General features: G+C 43.1%; 1 protein-coding gene and 1 long non-coding RNA gene across 18 annotated transcripts in view; one reads left to right on the top strand and one right to left on the bottom strand.

Moving 5' to 3' along the window:
• Nucleotides 1–5: 5 nt before the first annotated feature.
• pou2f1b (POU class 2 homeobox 1b) lies at nucleotides 6–20,814 on the bottom strand. Of its 17 annotated transcripts, none has more exons than XM_029702917.1 (16): nucleotides 20,726–20,798; nucleotides 10,425–10,496; nucleotides 9,902–9,993; nucleotides 7,875–7,970; nucleotides 6,568–6,744; nucleotides 6,196–6,282; nucleotides 5,562–5,691; nucleotides 5,304–5,395; nucleotides 5,052–5,225; nucleotides 4,717–4,858; nucleotides 4,448–4,593; nucleotides 4,052–4,243; nucleotides 3,825–3,930; nucleotides 3,364–3,691; nucleotides 2,988–3,088; nucleotides 6–874 (listed from the first exon to the last, which is right to left on the bottom strand). In XM_029702917.1, exons 1-16 carry the CDS (start codon nucleotides 20,769–20,771, stop codon nucleotides 600–602), a joined length of 2,256 nt encoding a protein of 751 aa, XP_029558777.1. In that variant the 5' UTR covers nucleotides 20,772–20,798; the 3' UTR covers nucleotides 6–599. The 17 variants fall into 17 exon arrangements, with proteins under 17 accessions (XP_029558777.1, XP_029558776.1, XP_029558775.1 ...); XM_029702916.1 differs by having other exon boundaries at nucleotides 4,052–4,246; XM_029702915.1 differs by having other exon boundaries at nucleotides 4,052–4,246; nucleotides 4,448–4,602.
• Nucleotides 18,617–26,138, top strand: part of LOC115155896 (uncharacterized) — a 21,267-nt gene continuing 13,745 nt past the window's right edge. The window contains exons 1-2 of the long non-coding RNA XR_003868163.1: nucleotides 18,617–19,271; nucleotides 22,469–22,586. This is a non-coding gene — a long non-coding RNA (uncharacterized LOC115155896). The remainder of the gene's footprint in view (nucleotides 19,272–22,468; nucleotides 22,587–26,138) is intronic.

A 26,138-nucleotide genomic window follows, 5' to 3' on the forward strand; every position in this document is an offset into this window, starting at 1 on the left:
AATCATTTTTGTTAGAAGAAAAAAACTTCAAAAAAGTTAAAATCAAATTTTTGGTTAGAAGTATTTCAGAAGAAGTTCTGAACAGGGAAGAGGAAGATATATACTTTTGAAAAAGGTGACAGAGAGGAAAGAGGGAAAGCTAGGTGGTCCCTCAGGGGTCACAAGGAGCACAGACCATAGAGTTCAAGATGATCCTGCCTCAGAAAATGGCCGCCCCTGTCCTCCTGTGTGACCCGCTGCGTACACCGACAAAAACATCCAGGGAGTCGCACATCGTTTTTGGAGTACAAGGGAAAAGAGAGAATGAAGAATGAAATAAAAACGTAAAATATAAATTCCAACCCTCTTCACAGAGGATTTCTTTTTGGTGGCAGCAAAAGGATTAAATAATGATAGATGACAGGCAGAAGGACAAGGAGGAAGAGGATGAAGAAGTGGATTGAGCCAGTAGCCTAAGGGCAAATCTTAAACAACAGCCCTATTCCCCATGTAGTGTCTTACTATGGCCAAAGCCATCCATATCGTACACAACATTTAACCAAAAGTAGTGCACTAAATAGAGCATAGGGTGTCATTCGAGGCGATTTGAGCCTTCAGCTTCATTGGGCCTTGGAGGCAGTGGTGATGGTGGAGACGGGCACTGGGACGGTCGCCGTGGTGACCTGGTGGTTGGCTGTGACCTGCAGGGCTCCTCCCCCGGCGGCTCCAGCCGACACCAGGCTGACGGGGTTGCTGGTGAGCAGGGACAGATTCTGGGGGTTCAGGAAGAGGGGTTGCACCAGGTTGGGGGTGCTGCCAGCCGAGGTGTTAGCGAACAGCAGGTTCCCACTCCCGTCCAGCGAGGTGATGGGGAGAGTGCCACCCGATGCCAGAGCTACAGGGGGAGGAAAGGAGGGACAGAGGTTGTTACCTAGCTATTTAGCCATCATCAGTTGGAGGAGAGTTACAGTAACTGTGGATTGATGGGGATGGGTAGTGTAGCTAGCTAGCCGCTGGAGCTGTGAAGAGTTCTGATTACGTCTCAGACACAACGATGTCAGTGACAAGACCAACGTGTGGTGAAGAAAAGGAGAACAGGTGCACTAGCGTCAGGTATAGACTAGTTATACAGGTAAATAAATGTACGGCAGTGGTTTTAAACCTGTGGTTCTCATATTTTTTACGGAATAGGTTGGGAACCGCTGGGTTAAGGTACCGAGCAATGAGAAAAGTACTTATATATATTGAGGTTGGATAGACAGTATAAGTTCCAGCTATATAACATGAAAATAGCATATGTATATACAATACTTTCAGAAAGTATTCAAACCCTTTGACTGTTCAACATTTTGTTGTGTTATAGCCTGAATTTGTAATTGATGAAGTTTAGATTTTGTGTCACTGATCTACACACAATACCCCATAATGTCAAAGTGTAATTATGTTTTTAGAAATGTTTACAAATTAATTCAAAATGATAAGCTGAAATGCCTTCAAAAGTATTCAACCCTTTTGTTATGTAAAGCCTAAATAAGTTCAGGAGTAAAAATGTGCTTAACAAGTCACATAAGTTGCATGGACTGTGTGCAATAATAGTGTTTAACAGGATTTTTAAATGACTACCCCATCTTTGTACCCCACACATACAATTATCTGTAAGGTCCCTCAGTCGACCAGTGAATTTCAAGCAGATTCAACCACAAGGAAGCCCGTACAGGATAAAAATATTTTTTAAATGCATCCCGTTTGCAGTAAGGCACTAAAGTAATACTGCCAAAAATGTGGCAAAGAAATTAACTTTTTGTCCTGAATACAAAGCGTTTTGTTTGGGGCAAATCCAACACAACACATCACTGAGTACCATTCTTCATATTTTCAAGAATGGTGGTAGCTGTATCTGTCACACCCTGATCAGTTTCACCTGTCCTTGTTATTGTCTCCACCCCCTCCAGGTGTTGCTTGTTATCCCTGGTGTTTATATCACTGTGTTTCCTGTCTCTCTGTGCCTGTTCGTCTTATATGTTCCAAGTCAACCAGCGTGTTTTTCCTGTGCTCCCGCCTTTTCTATTCTCTTTTGCTAGTCCTCCCGGTTTTGACCCTTGCCTGTTTCTGGACTCTACCCACCTGCCTGACCATTCTGCCTGCCTTGACCTCGAGCCTGCCTGCCAAACTGTACCTCCTGGATTCTGAACTGGTTTTGACCTTTTGCCTGTCCACGACCATTCTCTTGCCTACCCCTTTTGGATGTGATAAATATCAGACTCAAACCATATGCCTCCCGTGTCTGCATCTGGGTCTCGCCTTGTGCCCTTATAGTATCATGTTATGGGTATGCTTGTCATCGGCAAGGACTAGGACGTTTTTTAGGATAAAAAGAAATGGATAGAGCTAAGCACAGACAAAATTCTAGAGGAAAACCTTGTTTAGTCTGCTCCTAACAGACAAATTCACCTTTCAGCAGGAGAATAACTAAAAACTCAAGGCCAAATATACATTGGAGTTTGGAGCTTACCAAGACAACATTGAATGTTCCTGAGTGGCCTAGTTACAGTTAACTTAAGTCAGCTTTAAAATCTGTTGCAAGACTTAAATGGCTTTCTAGCAATGATCAATAACCAACTTGACAGAGCTTAACAAATTGTTTAAAGAATAACGGGAAAATATAATCCAGGTGTGCAAAGCTCTTAGAGATTTACCCAGAAAGACTCACAGCTGTAATTGCTGCCAAAGGTGATTCTAACATGTATTGACTCTGGGGGTTGAATACTTATATAATCACAATATACTAGTGTTCTATTTTCCATTAAAAAAAATATATATATATATATTTTTTTAAATATTCCACTTTGACAGAGTATTTTGTATAGATCAATGGCAAAAAATGACAATTCATTTCATTTTAACAACAAATTTTGTAACAACAAGATGGAAAAAGTCAAGGGGTGTGAATACTTTCTGAAGACACTGCATACGTGTGAGATGCAGAGTAATTAAACAGGTGTACTTGCCGCTCCATAGACCTTGGATGGTGGCCAGGGTGCTGTTGCTCAACATGGCGGGGTTTATAGCCCCTCCAAGCCCACCTGGAGCCAAGCTCAGCAAGGCCCCCCTACACACAGAGACACAGAGACAAGTATAGTCACAGACAGAGACACAGTGATTCCAGTAGCAATTACTCTGAATTCCTTATTCCTCCCTTCAGCCCTGAGATTGTGATGATCATAGCAATGAGCGTTCAACTAAAATTATTACTACTATGACTATTCAAAATAGTTTCAACATGGCTTATATCATATTTTAGATATACATGGGCACTGGAAATATCTTCATGTAGTTTGACGTGTGTTGTGATCCTGCTCTGAAACCCTTTCTCGTCCTACTCACCCAGGAGTGAACTGCGAGGATGCCATCAGTCCTGGGTTAAGCCCAGCCATGGAGGCGTAACTAGAACTGGTGGGTAACTGGGCAGCGCCTTGCAGGGCCGCTGACAGCCCCGGTCCAGCCACCATCACCTGACCTGTCCCCAGATTGGTTGCTAGGGACGATGGCGCCTGCGTGACCACCGTGTGCTCCTGGGTTCCACCCGTCTCCGCCGCCGTGACCTGGAGGGCCGTGGGGCAGGAGCTTAGCGAGGTGGAGCTGGTCACCGCAGTAACCATGGGTGCCGTAGAGATGACGGATGCCGTGTTTGTGGTCGCTCCGATCGTCGTGCCTGAGACGGAATCCGGAGGGTGGTGTTTAGTTTTTAAGTACAAGGTGGGAAACGGGAAGGGAATTATGCCTGAATCCTAATTTGAGATTTCTTTCCTCAAATATGATCCTGTCCCTCCCCTGTCCCTGTGTACCTGTCAAGGTCAGGCCGGAGACGCTGGTGCTGGTGAGAGGCATCACTGGGTTTAAAGTGAGTGTGGTTGGTGTGTTACTGGTCACAAGGCTCGCCGTACTGGCCACCTGCACCAGGGAAGGAGAAGAAAAAAGGCTTGAACATGGAATAGAAAAAAAGACACTTGACTTGTGTGTGTGTGTATGTGTGTGTGTGGTACATGTACATGCCAGTGTGTTTTGCCAATACCAAGGGGCTAGTTGGGGTGAAGATGGTTTTGATGGGGGTGCTGCCTGTCCCTGTGATGCTGTGTCCGCTGCTGGGGGGGTTGATCCTCTTCTCTTTTTGCCGACGGTTACAGAACCACACCCGGATCACCTCCTTCTCCATGTTGAGCTGGTCAGCAATTATGGTGATCTCCTCAGAGGTAGGTTTTTGGTTCTGCTTGAAGAGGGCAAAAGACCAGGTATTCCTTTCAGTATGGGGCAGTTCCTTTCAGTATGGGGCAGTTTACCAGACATGCAGAATGAAGTGTTTTCCATTTCATTTGATTCCCTTCCTAATGGTTTAAGTGCTAAAATTGGTTGATGAGGTAAGTTAGTGAAGACAAGTGAGCACTAATCTAGACTGTAACATTTCGCTCACCTCCAGAAAGCTCTTTTCTAAGGCCACGCGGATGTTGGTCTCGATGCTGGTCCTCTTCTTGCGTCGGCGGTTGAGCCCCTCCATGCCCAGACCGGGGGAGCCCAGGCCGCAAGGGCTGGACAGGGCCAGGTCAGACGACAGATTCTCTGCACAAACAGCACCGCGACAAGGGACAGGGACAGGGGTAAAGACCAGGTACTCTGCAGTGCATAATACGGTACACAATAGAGTACAAACACACACAGCTGTCGGTCAGCTCAGAGACATACCTGCATCGTTGAGCCACTTCTCCAGAAGTGGCTTCAGCTTGCACATGTTCTTAAAGCTGAGGTTCAAGGCCTCGAAGCGGGAGATGGTGGTCTGGCTGAAGTCGTTACCGTACAGCTTGCCCATGGCCAGGCCAACGTCCCCCTGGGGGAGACAGAGGGTTAGGGAGAGCTCTGCTGTTAACACAAACACACACATGCACACTCATGCAAGCATACACACACACACACCTTCCTGCAGCTCGCTAACACCCCCAAACACACACACAAAATGTACACACGTACACACGCCTTCATACAGCTCCCTCACAACCCCAGCCACACACACACACGCCCACCTGTGTGAAGCCCAGTTTGATGCGTCTCTGTTTGAAGGTCTTAGCGAACTGTTCCAGCTCCTCCAGGTCGCTGGGCTCCTCCAGACTGGGTGTGTCCAGGCGTTTGGGCGGTGTCTGACTGTGGGACAGGGGCTGGATGGGCGTGGCTGCTATCGTGTGGGATGGAGTCGCTGGCTACAGGACGGAAGTATGGGGTTAGGGCTGAAAGGAAATGACAAACTAAACATGGTAGTGATAGTTGTAGTGTCTGACCTGTGAGGCAAGGTTGATGCTTGGCTGAGTCTGCAGGAGGTTGGCTTGGCTTTGAGGTAGTTGAGTTAGAAGATTCTGGGCTTGCAGGAAACCTGTTGAGAGAATTATGGAGATAATTTAACAGGTACGAAAGGAGGGTGATAGCGAGGAAGGGCGAGTGTGTATGTTTGTGCACGCGTGTGTGCGTGCCTGTGTCCATGTGTGTGTGCATCTGTGTGTGTGAGTGTGTGTAGTACATACTCTGCGTTGTGTACATACTCTGCTGGCCCTGCGGCGTCTGTGAGATGATGAACTGGCCAGGCTGCAGCTGGGTGGCGATGTGGTGGCCAGGCTGAACCAGGACAAACTGGGGCATGGTCAGGTTCTGCTGCTGCAGCTGCTGTAACTGCTGAAAGTCCTCACGCACATACCCACCGGGAGAAATGAGCACACATTACTACAGGTACACACAGATACGTATAGTCACACACCCCTCATGCTGCTGTTGGTCATCTCACACACACATACAGGGAGTGAGGAACCCCCGTAACTACAGGGAAACCAGTATTTATAAGTATAGTCCTACAGGTAAGGGGGGTACAGATCTACTAGAGGTGATACTGCAGCTGCTGCCTGCTGGCCTTTATTCTAGCTACATTCTACAGGTACACTCATTCATACAACAGAAATCAACAGAGGAAAGTTTTCATTAAGCTTCCACGGGGAGAAAAGGTTACAATGTACTACAGGTAAAAGCATACTTATAATCGTTCATATAGCAGTGTTATACATGAGTACTACTAGGTAGATTATACAGGTCCAGTCATTCATATAACAGTGATATACATGAGTACTACTAGGTAGATTATACAGGTCCAGTCATTCATATAACAGTGATATAAAGGTGTACTACAGGTAGGTAACTGCTGAAGGTCGCCATCTCATACGGGTATCCCAGCTGGCTTAGCTGGCCTGGGAGATGAGTAGAGACAGAGGGAATCTGAGGGGGAATGATGTGAACATTACAGCTCTGTGTTTCCTGCATATTCAATTGATGACACTGTGGCTGTTACATGTTTTGAGGCAGTATTGGGTTTGACTTCAGGATTTTATTTTACACCCCCTTCTAGAGTAGGTAGCAGGATACTCTGCCCCCTGCAGATTCCGTCTAGCCCTAGTGATGGGGTTGTGTGTGTGTGTGTGTGTGTCCATGTGTGTGTGCGCCTATACACATTCTCATGTATTTGTGTGTGTGTGTGTGTGTGTGTGTGTATATCTCTCTTACAGAGGTGATCTGGACGGGCTGGGACAGCTGTGTGATGGGGGTGGCTGCGGAGGCAGAGATGCTTGCCCCCGTGGTGCTGCTCTGCTGGCTGGCTGATTGCTGCTGCATGGCTGCTGCCAAGAGCTGGGCCTGGGCCTGCTGCAAAAACATCTGCTGTTGCGCTGGAGACAGGGTCAACTAGAGAGAGGGAAAGCGAGAGGAGGGGTGGAGGAGGGCAAAGCGAAAGAGACGGGGAGACAGAGAGAGGGGGGGAAGAGAGAAAGAGGGAGATAGAAAGGCAGAGATGACAGATATTGTGGAGAGAGGGCAGAGAGAAAGAGGGAGATAGAAAGGCAGAGATGACAGATAATATGGAGAGAGGGCAGAGAGAAAGAGGGAGATAGAAAGGCAGAGATGACAGATATTGTGGAGAGAGGGCAGAGATAAAGAGGGAGATAGAAAGGCAGAGATGACAGATAATGTGGAAAGAGGGCAGAGAGAAAGGTAGAATAATGTAAATGGAGTGAGCGGTTGGAAGAGAAACAATAGTATGTCAAGACAAATGCCCCTTACCATTCATTTCAAAATGTCAAAGGTCTTTCAAGTTGCAAAGGACTACAAAACTAGCAGTGCATGTGATGCAGTGACTGAGTGCCTTAGGGCCCAACAGACGGAGAGAGGAGAGGACTCATGCATTTGGACAGGAGATGATGTTGGTGTTTGGGGAGGTTTCTCATCGCAGCCACTGGCTGTCTGATCTTTAGGTCACATGACTCTATCACATGTGAGGGCATGCTGGCCATGCGACAGCGACAGAATGATCATGGATAAGTATGACGCCTGGGCTCCCGGTCGCTCACACACAAACCAAACGATGGTACCAGGGTGATGTGTGTCGTGGGGTTGGCATGATTGCACATGTGCACAAGCACACACAGGCTACGTCTCAATACTCTTCTCTCAGTTCCTCCCACCAACACTGATCATAGCAGGAATTGGTAGAATGAATAAGGCAGGTAGATCAATTTCCATTCAATCTTTATATCGAATCACTGGTCACTAAGGAGAGGAAACAAGGAAAATAGTATTTGGACATAACCCCACCCTCTCTCTGGGTGTATCTCAATAGTCTCAAATAGACTCTTTCTGTTCATATGCACTGATCTGCGAACAGTGAAACCAATATACCGACGATACCTCCTGAGCATTTGCTGTTCTTCCAGATCAGTGCAGATGAGGAAGAGGATATGAGGAAGCCATAGAGATCCAGCACATTACAGACAGACAGATGAACCGACAGGCAGGCAGGCAGACAGCATGACACTTACTCCAGCTATCTGTCCCCCAGCCAGCATGAGCTGGGCCTGAGGCAGCACGCCCTGCTGGACAGAGGTCGGAATTGCACCTGAGTCTTCAGACTTGGACTAGGAGCAGAATACATAAGATAACCTTATATAGAATAACCTTCCCAGATACATGTCATATAGACACAGGCGACTCCTGATAACTGTAAACTCTATGTGTGCAATACAGTTTTCCAGTCCCAGTTCAACTGCATTCTTTTACATTGCTCCTGATAACGACATGTTCCTGTTAATAATGATGTTGACTGATACTTATTGTAATCAGATGCTCTAATTCTTGCAACTATACCTGTCAGAGTCTTGACCAGAGATAAGGAGCAAGACCCATATTTTTACTGTTCAACACTGGAGTGTAGAAGAAGAGGAAAAACATATACACACCAAGACAAAACACACTCCCACACACACTGCCACATAAACACAAAAACAGGGTTTCAATAATAGGTAGCACACTGAAGGTATTCTCTAAACAGAAAATGATCTACATGAGAAAAGCAGGAGAGGAATGTACTGCAGCCCACAAAGAACAGAGAGAGGAAGGAGGGAGGGGTGAGTGGAGAAGTTAATTTAAAAAACTGTTATGCAGTGCATGTAAATTCTGCAGAGATTTGCATATTCTTTGCCATCTGTTTCCGAGCAACCGCAGAGCAGCTAATTAGCATACAGGGTTGATTAATCTGCCTTGTTGCCAGGCGATACCGAGAGAGCCTGGCTCATTTAAATGTACTGTGTGTGTGTGTGTGTGTGTGTGTGTGTGTGTGTGTGTGTGTGTGTGTGTGTGTGTGTGTGTGTGTGTGTGTGTGTGTGTGTGTGTGTGTGTGTGTGTGTGGTGTGTGTGTGGTGTGTGGTGTGTGTGTGTTAGAGCTGGGATGGTAAACCGAAAATGACGGATATTGCCTTCCTCTTACCGAAACATTTTACCTACGACGGTAATTTTCTGTGATTTTGCTACACGACATTCCTGTAGATTGTTGTAAAACCAATATTTGGTCAATAGTAATAGCCTATGCATTATGTTGATTCCTGCTATGAAAGTATCTGCCTGTCCCCATTTCGCTGTCAGATTCTGTGTGAGCGAGCCACTCTCACTCCCTCATCCTACTGTGAAGCACAAGCATATGACCGTTGCTCAAAATGTAATTGTGGGAAACATAGAGTTTTCAAAGCAACTACTGTTGTTCCAGTTATGGAGGAGAGTCACAGCTTTCTGGGAGTACATCATATATTTCTCACCTCTTCAATTCATGGCACAACTTTACAACCAGAGTAGACTGTAGTTAGTATGGTGTGCCATTTATATAAATTAGCCTAGACCTAGTCCTGGAAGGTTTTTGTAGGACATTAGCCTACATTTACTGATAGCTTAATCAATTAGCCTACATGGCTATATAGCAACAATATCATATTTAGAGTAAGCAATCCAGCCAAGTGTTTTGAGTTCCCACTTCAGGTTGTGAATAATACAGCTTATAGTCCAATATGCACAAAGATGTCAGCAAATTCTCTGAAGAACCAAAAATAAATCTGATCTTTCTGGATCCTATTTGACAGGTTGCACATCAACATATCAACCATACATTCCCTGGAGATGTTAGATGAAATAGCTGACTTTTTGAATCATGGCTACCATCTCAGTTTTCTTACTTCGCACTGAAAATAAAAAATTATAGTGCCCTGCTGCTAATGTAAAGTAACTGTCAATAAAAATAAATGTATCATATTTACTGTTATCGAGTAAAATGGTTACATTTATCACGATATGGATTTTTTTTGTCCATATCGCCTGGCTCTAGTGTGTGTGTGTGTGGCTCTGTGCTGTTGGCATGTCTCTGTCCCCACTCCTCATTTCAACTACACTTCTGCCAGCCTGGGCACGTGCCAAAAATACACCCACATATACTCAGATCACACAGACACACAGACACACAGACACACACTCTCTGGTAAAAGCAGCAAACCTGTGTGTGTTTTGGTCTGAGTGAGTGAGTTACCTGTTGGAGCAGAGCCTGTGCGTGTGCATTGGTGATTGCGTTTGTGGCCTGCACCGTCTGCCTCTGAAAGTCCAGTCCATTCGTTTGGACTCCTGAGAACAGAAAAGCAATTAAGTCATCAGAAAAAAAACTCACACACACACACTTTCACATACACACACACAAATCGACACGTGTGAACATAATACGCACACAGTAGCCTCTAATTACAGCAACAGCACAACAACCCAATTAACATTCACTGAACCTCTCTCTCTATTAGGTTTCTCAATCAACACTACAAAAACACACACTCTGTAGGACATAGAAGTGAGCAGAGTGCAGACCCGGGGGGTGTTCAGAGGGCACCAAACAGGACCACAGGTTTTTAAACAGAAGACCATTACCTGAACTTAAGAGTCTAATAACCAAGGACATTTTTGCTGTCCGTTTGTGACAATTTGAAACCGTTTGTGCCTCCTGAACGCACTCCAGGTCCGGGCAGCCAGAGCAATGCAGCAGCAGGTCACAGCAGGTAACTCACCTGTGTTTCCGTCCCCACTCTGACTCTCCATTGCACATTTACTAGTTTCTGATGGATTACTCATTCTAGAATCTGAAAGAGGCAGACAGACAAACAGACAGACAGAGACTTTCACTCAACTGTCATTGACCCTCTAAAAGTAACGCCCCACCATCCCATCCCAAAACAGCGCCTAAAGCCCACATCTTATAAATATCTGATGGCGTATGGTGTACTTAATACAATAACACTAGACAACTCCCACTCCTTCCAACAGAGCCTGATAATAATGTTTTCTAATGGGCTACACCCCCACAACTACCTCTAGCCTACATGCAGTGTATTTTTTCCATACAAAACCGGGTAAAAAAAAATTGCACCAGGTAAAAATGTTACAATTACAAAACGCCCCATTTAATACAGTGGCAATCAACATCTTCAACCACGGCAATTAGGGGATACACTTCGAAGCATGCCTTTACATGCATAAAAGCCCAGCAGGACAATGTTTTATCCCCTTTTGACTTGTTCCTTGATGATCTCGCTCTCTCTCTCCCACTTGCACACACACACACACACATTTTAAATACTTTATTTGAATCTACCAATCAAATTGACAATGAAAAGAAACAAACATTTCAAAAGATCCCTTTATGCATATCATTTAAGGGTACAGAAAGCGCCTCCCTCTCCAAACAGCTAGGCTGCCCACGACGGCTGAAACAGCCAATTGCTTTGCCCTAGTTTTTATCAGACCCGCAATCTGGAGGACACGCACTGCAAGGCTGTGCCAAATATGAGCGCCACCAGCTTGCAACTCCACCCGAGGATGTCCAAGCCTGCCACCAGGACCTGGTATTTAAGCAGCTTCTCAGCAAAGGCCTGCTCCATGTGGCCGTCAAATGAGCAGCCCACCTCCAAAATGAGCACCTCCCCCTGGCCTCCCCCCACAACGGGTGGCAGCGTAGCCTAGTGGTTAGAGTGTTGGACTAGTAACCGAAAGGTTGCAAGTTCAAATCCCTGAGCTGATGAGGTACAAATCTGTCATTCTGCTCCTGAACAAAGCAGCACTGTTCCTAGGCTGTCATTGAAAATAAGAATTTGTTCTTAACTGACTTGCCTAGATAAATAAAGGTAACATTTTAAAACAACAATATCTGGTGTATTTGGTTCAACATCACAAACACACAACACCGGACCAGATGACTCACCCACTTCCGTTGAACCTGTATTTTCCAGCATGCTTGCAAAAGGTGGCGGCGGCAGATAGGCTTGGTTCCGCCAGACGGCACACTGCCCCTCCTCTCCCTACTCCCTCTCTTCACTATCCACTGGTCAGTGCAGTCCAGTCAAACTACAGCTACACACACAAGACACAGTCCACTGAACAACACTGAGACACAGCCTCAGCACTCCACTTCAGCCAACGGGTTTTAGACTAACAGCTCTCCCTCACTCTCAATCGATCTTTCTATACCTCTCTTTTCTTCTCAACAGTCTCCTTCCTTTTCCCTCCCTCTCTCCGATGCGTGCCAGGATTGTCGCAACTACTGAAAAAGTTCTCTCTCCCTCTCTTCCTGGAAGAAAACAGAAACAACTAGTGCAGCTGGCTCCTCTCTTTCTCCCTCCACCCACCCCACTCTATAATGGAGTATAATCAGTATTCAGCTGATTAAAGCTGTATGCAAATCAGGCCCTACCTCGTTAGCGATTCAAGGCTTTGAAGTCCTGTGAGCAATTCATTTCACACCGGGCTCTGAAAGCTTTCTGCATAATTTAAAATCCATAAATATGTATCATTTCATTAGCATATTAATTGGATGGCTTTTTGGAGAACAATAAAAAACAGGGGAATTTTTTTAAAAGACGTCCGGGCTCAAACTAAGCCCAATTACCGGCAGAATGCAGGCAGCAGAGTAATTAGCTGAGAGGGCCAGGTAAAAAAGGGGGCAAACAACTGCCCAGAATTCAGTGCGAGGCCTGTCGGCAGTGGTCTGGGCACGTTAGCGTGGAAAGGTGGCGGGTGCTAATAGAACTAATAGAATGTCTCGGACTGCTGGTCCCAAACTCCGCCAGGAGTCACAGAGACCAGGCCTGGTTATTAATGAGGGGTTGGAGGTGGGGGGAATAAATAACTCCACATTAATCCACCACGAGCCTGTCATTACTACCAGACCCCCTGCGGCTATGGCATTCCACTCTGCACAACTACTGAGACAGAGAGAGAGAGAGAAACAGAAACGGGAGGGGGGGAGAGAGGGTACTATCAGCTATGTTTATGAAGCGTGTGAAGATTAGCATATTTAGATTAGCTTTAAATTCCATTAGGCTAGTTGTTCTCATTCAGACGGCTTTTTCCCATTTCACTATTTTTAATCTAGCGTAGAAGAACATGTCTTGGAAGTTAATGTAGCGGGCAGGCAGGCGCCGACTGACAGAGTGGGGTGTCAAAGCAATGTTAAAATGAAATCTGACTGTTTTGTGGGGTAGACCTCTGAAAAAGAGGGGGATGAACGTGTGGTTTTGCCTTGCTCAAAAAATCATCAATAAAAAACTAAACTGAATTCGTCTCTTTTCTTGGCTCCCTAAATACAACCCTTCCAAACTCATTCACAAAAGAATGATATTTATCACACTAGTGACCAAGAAAAACGGAAAGGGCATGACAAAGCAGTGGGGCCAGTAATCAACAGTAGGGACAGTAATCAACAGTATAGACAGTAATCAACAGTAGGGACAGTAATCAAACAATAGCCTAAAAACTGTTTTTACAGTTGCAGTGTGGGGCATTATTAAACTAGTTTGTAGTACTTTTTCAGCCAAGGAAGCTAACGGCTAACCATTTTCTTCAGAAGGCCAATTTAGGCCAGGTTACGACATGTCACGCCCTGATATGTTTTACCTGTCCTTGTGATATAAGTGACACCCCTCCAGGTGTCACTTATTTTCCCCATTGGATTTATCCCTGTGTTTCCTGTCTCTCTGTGCCAGTTCGTCTCGTCTATTTCAAGTCAACCAGAGTGTTTTTTACATGCTCCTGCTTTTGCTATTCTCTCTTTTGCTGGTCCTCCTGGTTTTGACCCTTGCCTGTTTTCTGGACTCTGTACCCGCCTGCCTGACCAGTCTGCCTGCCCTGACCTCGAGCCTGCCTGCCACTCTGTACCTTCTGGACTCTGATCTGGTTTTGACCTTTTGCCTGTCCACGACTATTCTCTCTCTCTTTTGGAACTAATGAATATCAAAAACTCCAACCATCTGCCTCCCGTGTCTGCATCTGGCCCTGGCCCTGAGCCCTTATAGACACTTAAACTAACGTTCTCAAAGCCACAGCAAATGTTTCAACCACTAACTCTCCAAGTGTGAATTTGTTGATGGAAAAAAATAAGGTTCCCTCCCATGAAACAAGGACAGAGATACCCAAAAAACAAACACCCTATCTTCCTTCCTTCCAAACCACAACCACACACTATACCCTCTTAATGCAAAACAAAAAGAGAAAACAGAAGGGTTCAGAGGCAAAGAGAAGTAAGGAGAAAGGCACTTTATTTAAACCACAGTTGCTAGGGTGGCTCGCAAAATCCAACTGTGGAGCGAACAATTCATTATGCAAATATTTTAGCAGAGAATTTTTAATGGGTAACTCATTAGCACTTTTTTATGGAAAGGCTGAGTGAATATAGCAGAACAGCTAATGTGAAGGGAGACATTCAACGTGAGGCATAGCGAGTGTAGAATAATAAGCATATTCAAATTCCACTGACATTTAACTTCACCCATGGTATGTAAGTCACAGCAACACTTCAAACTAAGTTCCCATTAATATCATATAGCTGAGTTAAGCCTATAGGCCTAAACTAGTTTGTTAATACACTACTTAGCATGTAACAGTGTCTGCATTAAGGCATTTCACTGTTCTACAATTATGGTGACCAAATCTTTCTCCATTTGTCCTATCGATCATGCATGTCTCTCTCCTACTACTATAGACCTTTTAAAACAAGACGTTTTGCCACCAACTTTAACACTTTTTGGCAACTTGCATTTATATCGGAAAGGTATTGCCGGCAACATACTTTTATTTTCCGCCAACCAACCTAGTCATGATTGTGGTAATATGTTTAAAATGTCCCGCCAGACCCTCAGTATAAATGTCCCCTATCATCTTAAAGGCTTGGCACGCTTTCAATTATGAACATTCTATTGTTGTTCTCCGACATCAAACTTGTTCTTGTTATTAAGAAAAAGTATAAACCTGGTATAAACACAAAAACGGCAGTCTGCTTGACATCGAAGCAGCCTAGTCCAATAGCAGCATTACCTGCTACATGTTTTTGCACAAAAAAAACCCATCAGTTTTAAATTGTATTTAGGTATGTAAATCTAGCAAGCCAGGCAACTAAAAGCCACTTTCTAGACAATGTTTTTGGTTGCTGCAGTTTTTTTTATACTTAGCTAACTTAGCTATCTAGCGAGCTGGCTAGCCAGCTCATATACACTGAGTGTACAAAACATTAGGAACATCTTCCTAATATTGAGTTGCACCCCTTTGTCCTAAGAACAGCCTCAATTCGTTGGGCCATGAACTCTAGAAGGTGTCGAAAGTGTTCCACAGGGATGCTGGCCCATGTTGACTCCAATTCCCGCAGTTGTGTCAAGTTGTCTGGATGTCCTTTGGGTGGTGGACCATTCTTGATACACATGGGAAACTGTTGAGTGTGAAAAACCCAGCGGCGCTGCACTTCTTGACACACTCAAAACCGGTGCACCTGGCACCTACTACCATACCCCGTTCAAAGGCGCTTAAAATATTTTGTTTTGACCATTCACTCTCTGAAAGGCACATACACAATCCATGTCTCAATTATCTCGAGGCTTAAAAACCACTTTAACCTCTCCTCCCCTTAATCTACACTGATTCAAGTGGATTTAACAAGTGACATTAATAAGGGATCATAGCTTTCACCTGGATTCACCTGGTCAGCCTATGTCATGGAAAGAGCATTTTTGTATGCTCACTGTAATTACCCAGCTAAAGACTGGTTATATCACATTATCTGGTGTACAAAGATTGTTGGTGTCCATTACTGGTCGTTACAGGAAAGCCCCATACAAACCACCGCAATAGATTTTTCAACTAATCTGTATTATTTTTTACATTTTATTTCACCTTTATTTAACCAGGTAGGCCAGTTGGAAAGAGCATTGTTGTAAATGAGTTGTTCTCATTTACAACTGTGACCTGGCCAAGATAAAGCAAATCAGTGCAACAAAAACAACAACACAGAGTTACACATGGGATAAACAAACGTACAGTCAATAACAAAACAGAAAAATCTATGTACAGGTTGTGCAAATGTAGTAAGATTAGGGAGGTAAGGCAATAAATAGGCCATAGAGGCGAAATAATTACAATTTAGCATTAACACTGGAGTGATAGACGTGCAAGTAGAGATACTGGGGTGCAAAAGAGCAAAAAAAAAAAAAAAACAATATGGGGATGAGGTAGTTGGGTGTGCTATTTACAGATTTTTTTTAACGTTTATTTAACCAGATAGGCCAGTTGAGAACAAGTTCTCATTTACAAATGCGACCTGGCCAAGATAAAGCAAAGCAGTGCGAAACAAACAACAACACAGAGTTACACATGGAATAAAAAGCATACGGCCAATAACACAATAGAAAAAAAAGTCTATATACAGTGTGTGCAAATGGCGTGAGGAGGTAAGGCAATAAATAGGCCCATAGTAGCGAAGTAATTACAATTTAGCAAATTAACACTGGAGTGATAGATGTGCAGACGATGATGTGCAAGTAGAAATACTGGTGTGCAAAAGAGCAGAAAAGTAAATAAAAAAACAATATGGGGATGAGGTAGGTAGATTGGATGGGCTATTTACAGATAGGCTATGTACAGCTGCAGCGATCGGTTAGCTGCTCAGATAGCTGATGTTTAAAGTTAGTGAGGGAAACATAAGTCTCCAACTTCAGTGATTTTTGCAATTTGTTCCAGTCATTGGCAGCAGAGAACTGAAAGGAAAGGCGGCCAAAGGAGGTGTTGGCTTTGGGGATAACCAGTGAGATATACCTGCTGGCAATACCTTTTAAATGATTTGGTAGGCAAGACAAGCTCACAGAACGGGACCGTCGAGTGCTGAAGCGCATAACAATTGTCTGTCCTCGGTTGCAACACCCTACCGAGTTCCAAACTGCCTCTGGAAGCAACGTCAGCACAAGAACTGTTTGTCGGGAGCTTTATGAAATGGCCGAGCAGCCGGACACAGGCCTAAGATCGCCATGCGCAATGCCAAGAGCCGGCTTGAGTGGTGTAAAGTTCGCCGCCATTGGACTCTGGAGCAGTGGAAATGCATTCTCTAGAGTGATGAATCACGCTTCGCCATCTGGCAATCCGAAGGACGAATCTGGGTTTGGCAGATTCCAGGAGAACACTACCTGTCCGAACGCATAATGCTAACTGTAAAGTTTTGGACACATTTTTATTCACCATAACAGGAAAATTAACACATTAGAAGGTAATTATTTACAAAAGATTTACAAGTATGGCAAACTGCTAACTTACTGTTTGTGGATGTGAAGAAATTATAGCAGTTAATTGCATTCTGTCCTATCTGAGAAATATAGAACTCGATCAATGCTGTTTGCTGCTTCAGGTTAGCATGACAACTGTTGCAACAACAGGGTCAAAGTTGAATGTCTCTTTGCTCAGTTCCCGCCGAAGTAGTGGTTCTGACTAGAGGGAGTACAGCTACAACCGGAAGTTAGGAGAACTTAGGAGTTAGGAGAACTTACGCATCAGGTTAGGATAATTAATGTGGCAGGTTAGGAGACTTAGGTTAAGGTTAGGAAAAGGGTTAGAGTTAGTTCAAATGCTCTCCTAACCTGCTACGAAATGTAACTTCCAGTCATAGCTGTACTCCCTCGTCACAACCCTAAGTAATGGCTATATAAAAGGTGAATGCCTACAAGAAAGAGGTAAAGAGCTGTTTGAAAGGGGATCATATAAACATTTCCCAGTTGTTTTTAAAGGCAAAATACTGTGAATCCCATGTAAGTGGCCTAGCCCAGTGTTAGCAGGGCTACTGGCAAACCGGATTAGGCCTATAGTACATTCCAAAAAAATAGACCTGAACAACACTATATATTTTCATTTGTCTTTTGCCCCTTTGAGAATCTTTTTGGCCTTCCTCTTGTCCTAGCCTAGACTACATCCCACACAGCTGTCTGGTCCCTTATCTTACCAGGTTAACTTTACCATGGTAATCTAGTACCAAGCCTCCTACTATCCATCTAGTCACATACTGTATAGTATATCACTATGTGCATGTAACCGATGTGAAATGGCTAGTTAGTTAGCGGTGGTGCGCGCTAATAGCGTTTCAATCAGTGACGTCACTCTCTCTGAGACCTGAAGTGGTTGTTCCCCTTGCATTGAAAGGGCCGCCGCGGCTTTTGTGGCGCGATGGGTAACGATGCTTCGTGGGTGTCAGTTGTTGATGTGCGCAAGGGTCCCTGGTTCGAGCCCGGGTTGGGGCGAAGAGAGGGACGGAACCTACACTGTTACATGCACATGACATACTCCTCTCGAACTCCCACTATAGAACAGCTTGTCTGTATGTACTTCATGCATACTTTTCAGATGCCTTGCATCTATTACTGAACATAATGCATTATTCATGAAAACCGTGTTTACAGCCATGAATATTCATGGGCAGAACTCTCGGGATGGAATGGGATGAAGATATAAAACTGTGAGGAAGTGAGGAGGGTGAGTGTGAAAATGAGAAAATAATTTCTCACCACAAAGTAGCTTAGTTCATAATCGACCCAATTTTGTTCTAAAAGCCCCCTTTTTCTTTTTACAAAGGGCTTACTGAATGCTTCCCACAACAAGACAGGAACCCAACAAAATAAGTGAATGTTGTGCTACAGTGACTAAGATAACCTGATTTCACACTTTGCAAAAAGCACAAGACACAACACAGCAACATGAATAAGATTATCTTTAATAAGTAACAGGGATGTAGCCTACAACCTAAATATGGACACATACACACACAAACGCCTAGCCTAAGCAGCAAATAGTTTGCCTGGCAACCCAAACTCCTTGCTCCGGCCAAACGCTACGCCACGCCCACGGACGTTAGTTTATAAGTCTGGATCTGAGCACCTCCCCAATGATTTCTAGAATGCATACACACTCTAACTGTTTGGTCCCATTAACCGATGGGTTGGGCCAGAGCCATAACACACCTGGATAAAGCGGCTTTAAAAAAATGTGTCATCGGCTTTGATACTCTGATTGGTTAGTGATGATCCAATCGCTGATGACTTTGTTTTGTATAACATCACCACAAATTACTTCAACAATAGCAGTCTTAGACTGAAGTACAGTATGTAGTGAACATAGGGCAGCGGAAGAATTCAGTTTGAGTCATCAGGCAAGCAAATTGTGTAGTTGTCATATCTTTTGGAAAATGTGTTTGCTGGCTAGAATGTTCATAAAAGTTGAAGAAGGGCGACAATAGGCCTATAATAAACATCACATCATGAGCAAAACATTTTAACTACTTCAGCAAATCTGTATGTTTGTCTTAAGTGTTTATTATCACGGTGAAAACAGTGGCAGGAGAAAAGAAAATGGGTGGGAGCCCTTGTCTGCCCTTTCATCAAACAGAGACCGAAGACATTAATTGGATGTGGGCCTCTCTTGTGCCCCTGGCTGTCACGGAAGTACGCATCACCCCTACCCGGGAAAAAAATGGCACAGGTAGAATGGGCCTCGTCGACATGGATTGTAAAGAAACGGCATTCAAAACTGATGCTGAAGACGGGAATCGCTCTACACAAGAGGTGGGAAATCCAACGCACCGTTTTTAAATATCGGAAACGTCCCCAAATTAGGCATTCTACTGAAGTTTTTAATATATTCAGTCTGCGTAAACAAACGCCACCGATACCGACGCACACACAGAACTCAAGACAAGAGGGACTCGGTTGTGTGGGGCGAAACTTCAAAGCTCTCATCCAAACTCAGACTAGCGAATGGCGAGACAATGGCGGCAACTACTTTTTCCCTTTCGACCGTGAATGTTTTTAGTGGATTTATGGCGGCAGGAGCAGCATTTATATAACTGTCATTGCTATATTTTGGGGAATATGGTCAAATTAAATAGTCTAAATAAAATAAATTGAAACTCGTTTATTACTTAAAACACATCCAGGATGTAGGCAGCACCAATACGTCCTAAACATAAACAATGCTAAACAATACTAGTTAGGCTATACATTTCTTAAAGCGTTTAGGCTTTTATCTGCTAAAGAGAGCAGTACTATTGTTGATATCACGCTTCTGGAAAATAAACTAGCTCACGGGCTAGGTGCTGAAAATGGGCAGATTGTAGCTGCCACCATGGATAAAAAAAAAATGGGTTAGCATACTGTTAATCTAAAAACATGATCAATAGGCATATAAACTTAATGGAGACAATAGGCATATAAACTTAATGGAAACAATAGGCATTGTCTATAACCGCCAAACTAAAGGTTTTGACATATTTTGCGGCGAACGAGAGATAATGTCGAATAGTTAATGGAATATGCTGAACCCCGCATTCTCTATGACTACGTTATTATGGTCGGACAGGCCCACATGAATAACACAAAACAGGCTACAACGTCTGTATCGAGCACAAAGGCTGGGAAGATATAAAAACACGCTGCGGCCCTCCGACATCAAGCAAGTTAGCTTCTCGGCTTCCCATTATGCTACTGTAAATATGATTATAATGTAATATGCACAGCCGCTGGCTGTTGTTGAAAAAATGAATATGCAAACCTCCTCCAAGAAGCAGATAGGTTAACGCCACAAATAAGCATAAACACAAAGCCGATCTGCCTAGTTTTAGCAGCAAAGCTAGCCACCTTATCAAGCTAGTACAGCTACAGTACAGTATTTGAGCAATATCTGAATATGGCATGTATAAAAACCACAGACACGTCGCCAATTACTAATAAAATATGCTAAATCGCATTTGTAAACAGTGGTATGAATATGTAGCGGCGTACAGTACTCTAATCACACAAAGAAGGGAGGCATGTTTTTTTGCCTTTAATTTGTCATCGCACTGCAATAGCCCGTTTACCCCTCTGTCAAATATCCGCTAGCTGTGAATTAACTCAAATGACGCGTACAACAGCAACATTGGGCTAACTAATTTTGTTGTCGCGTTTCTTCTGTGCTACATGGGTTGAGAGAAAGAGTGTTTGAATATGAGTATGAATATGTAAAATTCTGTAATGATTACCTGGTCCTGAACTCTCATCTTGACTCGCTGCTCCTCCATCCGCCATTTTGAATATTTAACCCGAAATCCCATCCCTGGTAGGAGGAAAGAGAGAAAACTACACACCCTGCGCGACTCATGTGCAAGTGCACTGTATTTACTTGATAAATACAGTTGGAGAAAGTATGCATAAATTATGTTTTTTTAAATAATTATATTATGTTTGCATGTGTTTATGTAACCCATGTTAGTAATATTCATATTATCCTACTAGGTTAAATTAAATTGGAACTAAATTAATGTTCAAATATCCTTAATGTTGTCGGCTGCAAATACGGTATAATATTTAAGGAATAATTAATGGGGGGCTATTAGGTGTTCTATGGAAAATAATGAACGACGTGGAAGGTATGTTCCACGACGCGCTAGCGTAACTGACCTTCCAGGGAGATGCATTGTTTTCCAGAAAACGCATAGAGCCCCTAGTTTTTAGACCATGGCAGTGGGGACCCATCATTCTGGGCATTTAGCTATATAAAAAAAATCATTAAAAAAATAAATAAATGGGGGGGGGGGGGCTTACCTGTGTCACATATCAGTTTGCAAACAATGTAATTTGTTAAAATCCTAATAATAATTACAAACATGGTCTCTTTTTTGCTTTCTTGAGTAAGGCAGCTAAAAAATGCAGGTGTTTCAGCCTAGGTCAGTGCTTTCTGTGGAGGTGGGCTAGCCTGTGGAAAATATGGAGCGTAAGTGTTGATGTTCTCTAGTTGCGCCATGATTATCTCAGTGTTCTGTCACTTGTGGGGACAGTACGTCACCGCCAAGTCTAAGGGTAGACCTCGAAAATTCAAGTCCCTTGGGTGCTACCATAGAGTTACATTAGAAGGTCATTGGCCACAGATAAAATTATGTCAAATCACGTTATATTGGACTGATCATGTCAACATCATACTTTCAAAATCTTAGCTAGCAGTCATCATCATGAATCAAGTCGACAATCTACTGGTAAATCCTTTTTAATCCTTGTCATATGAAGAGAAATAATGAAAGAAATTATAGCTAAAACGTATTGGTGCTCATCGGCCATAAACATTACACAACAAGTTGGAAATCGCAAATGAAACAATCAGTAGTTTGGAAGGAATCAGTGACTGCAAGCATCGCAAAGCAATCACTATCCTGCTATTCAGTAGAGTGGCAGTGTGGTCCTAAATCTTGGATTAAGTGTCTCTTTTGCAAGTTTAAAATGATAAACATTCAACATGGGCCATGCTGTCAATGAAGCATGATTTGTGCCGCGCACAAAACAACTGTTAACTCTGAACTTCAAAAACTTGACTTCAGTGAGTTCAAGACAACTGGGAATTCCGGGGAAAAAAACAAGCTCCGACTGGAAAATACGTTTTAAACGGTCATCCACTCGGAATTGTAAATCGGGAACTCGGGCCTCTTTCTAGAGCTACAACCTGAAGATCAGCACTGTGGCCTATTTATTGCCTTACCTCCCTAATCTTACTTCATTTGCACACACTGTATATAGACTTTTCTATTGTGTTATTGACTGTACGTTTCTTTATTCCATGTGTAACTCTGTGTTGTTTGTGTCGCACTGCTTTGCTTTATCTTGGCCAGGTCGCAGTTGTAAATGAGAACTTGTTCTCAACTGGCCTACCTGGTTAAATAAAGGTGAAATATATATTTTTTAAATAAATAAAAAATCAATGACTTCATCATGATTCAACCTCCTTTTTTCCCCAGAGTTCCCAGTTGTCTTGAAAGCACCATAAATCCAGAGAATTCCAGACTTTGATAACAAAATTATCCCATGAAGGACTGCTGTGCCACTTTCCTGTTCAAGTGAGCACAGCACAACAAGGTGAGTCCAAAAATGTCTTGTATGCTGCTGCATAAATTATGTAATATGCCAGGGAGATATGTATACTGTAGCTAAGAAAGTAATACTATGTGTACGTTGTGTAGTAAGCTGTTAGTAGCCCATGTGCCTCACCCTAATAATTTGCTCTATTTACGCCTCTTAATTTAGCCTACTGTTCTGACTTGGTGGTGCACATGTAGCCTATAACCTGTTTTAGAGAAATGTAATCATTGAATATTGTAAGAGCTTTCATTGTCTGCTTATATGCCCCCTTTATTTATCCTACGGTTCTGACTTGGTGTACAGGGAGAACACTAAGAACGGCCCATTTTCTGAATTCTGTCGCTGTACATTTTAAAAGTGCTAAACAAATAGTTATATTGACTACGTCCGTCCTAGCTCGCTCATTAATGTCTTAATCGAAATTACGGATTGCCTCTTATCCGCTTGTTGTCCCCTTATGCCATAGTTTAAACATCTCAATTGTCATTAGAAACCACATCTGTTAAAGCAAGTCAGCCATATCAGCTATGTTTTGTAAGGCAGTACATGAGGCTGAATGATCTGTTTCGCTGCCAGACAAGGCTCCGCTGATAGACAGGTGTAGCAGTGTTAGGACTGCTGTTGGGGCAGCTTTATGTAGGCCTTAACATTTTGTGGGCACCGTTTGTCACCGTTATAGTGCAATTAATCTATTGTTTAGTGTTGTGTTGTGTAGTGGCTTTGCTGGTATGCAAATAAATGTTTCTGTCCCACCAAGATTTACATGCTAAAATTGCCACTGACCATGGCTATAATTTAACACATTTGCCACTTGAAATGTGTTCAACATCCACTAACCAAACCATTAGTCCTAGATTGCTATTATGAAACTCGAATTCAACAATGCCAATAATGTTTTCAATATGACTTTTGCATTAAAAAGAAGCTTAAACAAAACATGTAAGTATTAACTATAGCCATTGAATTCTACCGTGCCTATATACAGTGATTTATAGGGAATTATACGTGTGTGTCAAGCCCTGAATTCTGATTGGCTGACAGCGGTGGTATATCAGACCATATACCGAAGGTATGCAATTCTTTTTTACTGCTCCATTTACGTTGGTAACCAATTTATAATAGCAATAAGTCACCTCTGGGGTTTGTGGTATATGGCCAACATACCACACATAAGGGCTGTATCCAGGCACTCCGCGTTGCATCGTGGTTAAGAACAGCCCTTAGCCTTGGTATATTGGCCATATACCACACCCCCTCAGGCCTTATTGCTTCATTATGCAACAGGGGGTTCTAATCCTGGATGCTGATTGGTTAAAACCGCATTCCAGTAGGTGTGTCTATTCCTCAAGTTACCACCAGCTAAATCTATGATTTACTCTGTTCCGTCCGACTGCGCAATCCTACTATCTCATCAACTCAAAACTAAATGTTAGTCTAAAGGAAATGTGAGATAATGTCTAGATGCTTTTTATAGTGGAAATCAAGTTTGTAAATTGCCTGGCTGGGCTGATGAGACAGTGATGGATGGAACAGAGTATATAGGAATTTTAATGTAATAGATTTAGCCAGTGGTAACTTGTGAAATAGACACAGCCTGGAACACGGTTTTAACCAATCAGCAGTCAGGAATTAGACTCCATTGTATTAGGTTGAAAAATACCACGGCTGTCAGCCAATCAGCATTCAGGGCTCAAACCACACAGTTTATAATATGCAATATTGTAACATATTTGCAGCCGACAACATTAAGGATATTTGATGATGCATTTAGTTCAATTTACTTTAGCCTAGTAGGCTAATATGAATATTACTAACATTTTCATAATAGCAAGCTAGGTCTGATGGTTTGGTTAGCTAAACTAGCACGTCTGTTTTTTTGGTTACCACAGCAACTACTGTAGCTATCGAGTAAACTTGCTAGTTACTTCAGGGGATGTTGAACACATTTCTACCGGCAACACATTTCTAGTGAAAAATATACAAATTATAGCCATGGCAAATGTGTTAAATTCTGTGTTAATTTATAGCCAATTCCACTCCGCAAGCACGTTGTGGAACACACCTTCCACGTCGTCCTTTATTTTCCGTAGAAAGCATAGCCACTCATTGATTACACCTTACTTGAATAGTATTATCCATAATGCTTTGTTTGTGTCTGTAAGTGTATGTGAATTTGCATAGTCCTGTTCTAACCTGTGCTTTTGTGCCTGCGTAGTACATAGGCCTGCAGGCTGCAGTAGCATACTGTAATAGCCTAGCCTATATGTGTGTTCAGATTATTTTTTTATATCAATAGAATAACAGCAAACGTGGTATCCTGAGGTTTTCCTCTAAACTCCATCTCCCTTTGAACTTTATTTTGATCTTCAGGCAATCAAGTTGAAACATCTAAGGATCCTATTGACATATCTCTGTAATGACAAATTATTTATAGAATTATCCACTAGTGTTTCTGTCACGCCTGCTCCCGCTCCCTAGCGCTCGAGGGCGCCAGGATGCCCATCATTACGCACACCTGTCATTTTCGTTACGCGCATCAGCACTTCATTGGACACACCTGTACTCCTTCATGTTTTGATTGCCTTCCCTATATCTGTCTGTTCCTCTGTTTCATCCCAATGTCAGCATTAATGTCATTATGTTTTTCATGTCCAGATGCTGTCCTGTCTTGTTTCATGACAGTTTATTAATTAAATGTTCACTCCCTGTACTTGCTTTTCGTCTCCAAGCATCCGTCCTCACAGTTTCTGCAGGTAGAAATCCTTAAAAATGTTCTATAATTGACACAAGCTGTATCCAATCAAATAATATTTTATTTGTCACACGCTTCGTAAAAACAACAGGTGTAGACCCACAGTGAAATGCTTACTTACGGCCCCTTCCCAACAATGCAAGAAAAAAATATTTAACAAATTATAACACAACAAATAAGTGAAAAGTACATTCTTTTCTTTAGGAATGTAGTGAAGTAAAGTAAAGTAAAGTAGTTTACAATTTATATTTTTAAGTACAGATGCAGCCAGTTAAGATGCTCTCAATGGCGCAGCTGTAGAACTTTGTGGATTTGAGGGCCCATGCCAAATCTTTTCAGCCTCCTGAGAGGGAAGAGGCATTGTCATGCTTTCTTCACGACTGTGTTGGTGTGTGTGGTCCATGTTAATTCCTTACTGAAGTGGACACCGAGGAACTTGAAGCTCTTGACCCGCTCCACTACATCCCTGTCGATGTGGATGGCGTGCTCGGCCCTCTGTTTCCTGTAGTCCATGATCAGCTCCTTTGTCTTGCTGGTTGTGCGTGTGTGTTTGACAGAGGGATTGCCTGAGCCAGGAGAGGCGTAGCTCTGCGAATCTTAAATAGCACGAAACCTATTATTTGGCAAGAAATACTATTTGTAGATCAGTGATTCTACACCTCACTTTGCTTAAACTAGCAGTTAAAGGAAAAAGTCAATGAAACCAAGCATGGAAGTATATTGTAGAAAATTCGTGGGGGAGCCCCGACCGGGACTCGAACTCGTTTAGCCAACACCTAATATAATATAATATAATA

The sequence above is a fragment of the Salmo trutta genome, chromosome 20 (assembly GCF_901001165.1).
Source record: "Salmo trutta chromosome 20, fSalTru1.1, whole genome shotgun sequence".
Taxonomy (NCBI): domain Eukaryota; kingdom Metazoa; phylum Chordata; class Actinopteri; order Salmoniformes; family Salmonidae; genus Salmo; species Salmo trutta.

Excerpts from the sequence above, each read along its gene's own strand:
- pou2f1b (XM_029702910.1), bottom strand. The coding sequence starts at position 20,771 with ATGGCGGATGGAGGAGCAGCGAGTCAAGATGAGAGTTCAGGACCAG. Across the intron at positions 10,497-20,725 it reads AGATGAGAGTTCAGGACCAG|ATTCTAGAATGAGTAATCCA; the intron begins GTAATCATTACA and ends TGCCTCTTTCAG. Across the intron at positions 3,692-3,824 it reads CTCCGGCCTGACCTTGACAG|GCACGACGATCGGAGCGACC; the intron begins GTACACAGGGAC and ends ATTCCGTCTCAG.